Source organism: Colobus angolensis, unplaced genomic scaffold, assembly GCF_000951035.1.
Source record: "Colobus angolensis palliatus isolate OR3802 unplaced genomic scaffold, Cang.pa_1.0 Scaffold21, whole genome shotgun sequence".
NCBI classification, from domain to species: domain Eukaryota; kingdom Metazoa; phylum Chordata; class Mammalia; order Primates; family Cercopithecidae; genus Colobus; species Colobus angolensis.
In genome coordinates this window covers 7,626,076-7,630,346 of record NW_012115266.1, presented here as the reverse complement: position 1 = coordinate 7,630,346, position 4,271 = coordinate 7,626,076, and the positions used below count along the sequence as shown (strand labels likewise).

Below are 4,271 nucleotides of genomic sequence, written 5' to 3'. Positions count from 1 at the left end.
CTCTTACCACAAAAAAATGTAACTGTGAGATGATAGGTGTGTTGATTTGGTTGACTGTAATCATAATTTCACTATGTATATCAAAACGTTCATGGCTGGGTGCAGCGGCTTATGCCTGTAATCCTAGAACTTGGGGAGGCCAAGACAGTTTGCCTGAGCTCAGGAGTTCGAGACCACCCTGGGGCCAACATGGTGAAACCCTGTCTCAACTGAAATACAAAAAATTAGCCGGGCGTGGTGGTGCATGCCTGCAATCCCAGCTACTCAGGAGCCTGAGGCAGGAGAATCACTTGAACCGGGGAGAGGGAAGTTGCAGTGAGCCGAGATCACACCACTGCAGTCCAACCTGGGCCAGAGAGCAAGACTGTCTCAAAAAAAAAAAAAAAAAGTTCACCTTATATCTTGTATGTAAACATATATACAAGAAAAATACCGATTTTTCAAGATACATTTACCACAGTAACAGGATAGAACATACTTATAACTTCTAAATATTAAGTATATGGTGTGCGGGCCTCCAGTTGTATTCTTGCTGTGGTCCCTTGCAAATGTTAGAGGTGGGTCTGCCACCAGCAGGGATGGGAGAACCCTCCTTCCTTATCTAACAGGGAAAGGGTAACACTGTTACTTTAATTTGCTTTTCCCTGACAATGAGTTTGAGCATTTTACATTTGTTTGTGGGTTTTTCCTTTTTACGAATTTGCCTATTTTTGTCCTACAGTCATTTTTTTCCTTTGAATTCTTTTTTCCCTTTCTTGTCAGTCTCATTTTATTTTTCTTTTAACATTCTTCATAGAGAGATGGGACTTCTGTGTGTCACTCAGGCTGGCCTTGAACTCCTGGGCTCAAGTGGTCCTCCTACCTCATCCTCTTGAGTAGCAGGAACTACAGGCACAAGCCACTGTACCTGACTCTTTCTTATCAGCCTTAAGGTTATGCTCTGCTGTAAATAAAATAAAATAAAATAAATCCCAAATCTGCTGTTTTTATTTTGCTTTTGCTATGGTATTTTTGCCATATAAAAGATTTTAGGGCCAGGCGTGGTGGCTCACTCCTGTAATCCCAGCAGTTTGGGAAGCTGAGGTGGGTAGGTTACTTGAGGTCAGAAGTTTGAGACCAGCCTGACCAACATGGTGAAACCCCCGTCTCTACTAAAAATACAAAATTAGTCAGGTGTGGTGGCAGACACCTGTAATCCCAGCTACTCGGGAGGCTGAGGCAGGAGAATCACTTGCGCCCAGGAGTTGGAGATTGCAGTGAGCTGAGATCATGCCATCGCACTCCAACCTGGGCAAAAAGCAAAACTTCGTCTCAAAAATGAAATAAAATAGGCTGGGTGCGGTGGCTCATGCCTGTAATTCCAGCACTTTGGGAGGCCTTGATCACAAGGTCAGGAGTTCGAGACCAGCCTGGCCAACATAGTGAAACCCCGTCTCTACTAAAAATACAAAAATTAGCTGGGCATGTGGCACACGCCTGTAATCCCACCTACTCGGGAGGCTGAGGCAGGAGAATAGCTTGAACCTGGGAGGGAGAGGTTGCGGTGAGCCGAGATTGTGCCACTGCACTCCAGCCTGGGCAACAGAGCGAGACTCCATCTCAAAAATAAATAAAAATCAATAAAATAATAAAATATTTTAATTTTGGGGCAGGGGGGCAGGTGGATTACTTGAAGTCAGGAGTTTGAGACTGTAACCAGTTTAGGATTACAGTATCTCCCCCTTATCTGTGGTTTCACTTTCCGTGCTTTCAGTTACCCACACTCAACTGTGGTGTGATGTTTTGAGAAAGAGACCACATTCACATAACTTTTATTACAGTATATCGTTATAATTGTATTATTGTATTATTCTTAATCTCTTCCTATGCCTAATTTATTAATTAAACTTTGTCATAGGTGTGTACATACAGTATAGGGGAAAACATAGTGTTTATAGAGGTCAGTGCTAGCTGAGCTTTCAGGCATCCACTGAGGGTCTTGGAATGTATTCCCTGCAAATAAGAGGGAACTACTGTATTACATCTACTGCTGCTGTGAACACCTTGTGTATGCTTTTTTGGTGAACACCTGTCCACATTTCTGATGGACAGATACACAGGTGTATAATTTGCTGAGTCATGGGATGTGCATATGATCAGTTCCAGTAGACACTGTGAAATGGTTTTCCAAAGATGTTGGTACAGTCGACACTAACAGCAGTATTGAATGAGAGTTCCGGTTCCTGCATATCCTTGCCAGGTTTGATGTGCCTCTTAATTTTAGCCATTCTACTGGAGGGCGGGTAGAGGGGAAAGAATGGTTTTTTTTTTTTTTTTTTCTTCTGAGATGGAGTCTCACTCTTGTCACCCAGGCTGGAATTCTATGGCACAATCTCAGCTCACTGCAACCTCTGCCTCCTGGGTTCAAGAGATTCTCCTGCCTCAGCCTCCCGAATAGCTGGGATTACAGGCATGTGCCACCACACTCAGCTAATTTTTTTTTTTTTTTTTTGTATTTTTAGTAGAGATGGAAACCCCGTCTCTACTAAAAATATAAAAATTAGCCAGGTGTGGTGGTACATGCTTGTAGTCGGAGCTACTTGGGAGGCTGAGGCAGGAAAATCACTTGAACCTGGGAGGCAGAGGTTGCAGTGAGCCAAGATTGTGCCACTGCACTACAGCCTGGACGACAGAGTGAGACTTCATCTCACAAAAAAAAAAAACCCTGCTGGATTTTGGGTCCACCCAGTATCTGCCAACTTTTTCCTTTCCTTTCTCCTCTTGGTGGCAGCTTCAGAATCTGTGAGCCCAAGGATCCAAGGGATTCTTACACATACTAAAGTTTGAGATGCACTCTTACTTTTATCCCCATTTTATGATGGAGACAGTGAGACACAAATTAAAACTTAAGGTCACAGCTAGAAAACGGTGGTGTTGGGACTGGGTGTACTCTTAAAGCTGAGTGGTAGAGGAGTGCCCAGCAATCCTCCTGTAACTTACACGTAGAATGAGAAGCAAGCAGGTTCTCTCTAAAGTGTTGGAATGGGTGCCCCATCTGCCATTAACATTCAACATGAGACTTTAAGTGGTTTTAAGCTACATTGTTGGTTATGGAGTTAATTCTCATTTTCAACCTGTCGCTTTTTTCCTGTTTATTTTCGGCAGAAACTTGGGAACCGTGGGTGCTGTTGCCTTGGACTCCAAAGGGAATGTGGCCTACGCAACCTCCACAGGGGGTATCGTTAATAAAATGGTCGGCCGCGTTGGGGACACACCGTGTGTAGGTAGGACCGAGGGATGGCTCCTGCCCCGTCTCCTTTTCTGCCACCCTCAGGCTCTCCTCATTCTCTCTTCCCTGACCCTCTCCCTTGATGCGCTGCCTTTCTGCTCTTGGTGCGGCTCCAGGATGTCTGGGAGTGATAATGGGGTTGGAAGGGGTTTTTCGGGGTGCTGCCTTGAGAGGGTGTTTGTGTCTGGCGCCACGGTTTTTCCTCGATTGCATGCCTTTTTGGAACAACTTGGGGAGAGAAGTGGAGACAGGATGCTAACGTTGCCCCCAGTCTACCCTGTAGTGATTCTGTCTTCTCTTTAGCCACAGTTTCAGGATCTGCAGACTGACTTGAGTAAGACTTACTCCCAAGACATGGGCTTTAAATAGCAATCTGAGAAGTCTGAGACTGCAGTTATTAGATTTGAGCAGCCTGAAAGTGACATGCTTCTAGAGACACGTGACAGATTGAGATGTCGTTTACATTAACGGGAAAGCGCGTCATCTCATTCCCGGGAGTGGGCGAGAGGCAGGGCCGGGGGGCTGTATGTTTCACTCCGTGCAGACTTTCACACTTTTCATGCAGGAATCCTCATGAACCCCTGCAGGTGACTGAAGTTTTGAGAAGCAGCTAAGTTGTTCCATCTGCCCTAAAGAGCAGCTTATTCTTTTAGAGGAAAATTAGCCTTACCTTCCCTTTTTAATGTGTTGCTCTAGTCTTTAGTAATAATCTACACTCTTGACAATTCTTGACACCCTTTTTCCGTCATGAACTCAGAGACACTGGAAATGTCCTTAAAGAGTAGGGGCTTGGTAACTCCTCTACTCCTTGGTGTATCACCCAAGAGATGTGAAGTAGTCTGCCTTTCTTTCTCCTTGGCAAAAATCCCACCAAACTATGCCTGGTCAGTAGTGCAGCTTGCTTCAGCTGGGTTCAGACCAGGCCACGGGGCCACTCCAGGTTAGATCCTAGAAATTAATTTTAAATTGAGTTACAGTGGTAAATTTTTTTTTTTTTTTTTTT

General features: G+C 44.6%; 1 protein-coding gene across 2 annotated transcripts in view; it reads left to right on the top strand.

Moving 5' to 3' along the window:
• Positions 1-4,271, top strand: part of ASRGL1 (asparaginase like 1) — a 52,739-nt gene that overhangs the window by 39,706 nt on the left and 8,762 nt on the right. For both annotated transcript variants that reach the window (XM_011942704.1, XM_011942703.1), the window contains one exon: positions 3,145-3,263. In XM_011942704.1, the coding sequence (XP_011798094.1) occupies positions 3,145-3,263 (119 nt within the window). The remainder of the gene's footprint in view (positions 1-3,144; positions 3,264-4,271) is intronic.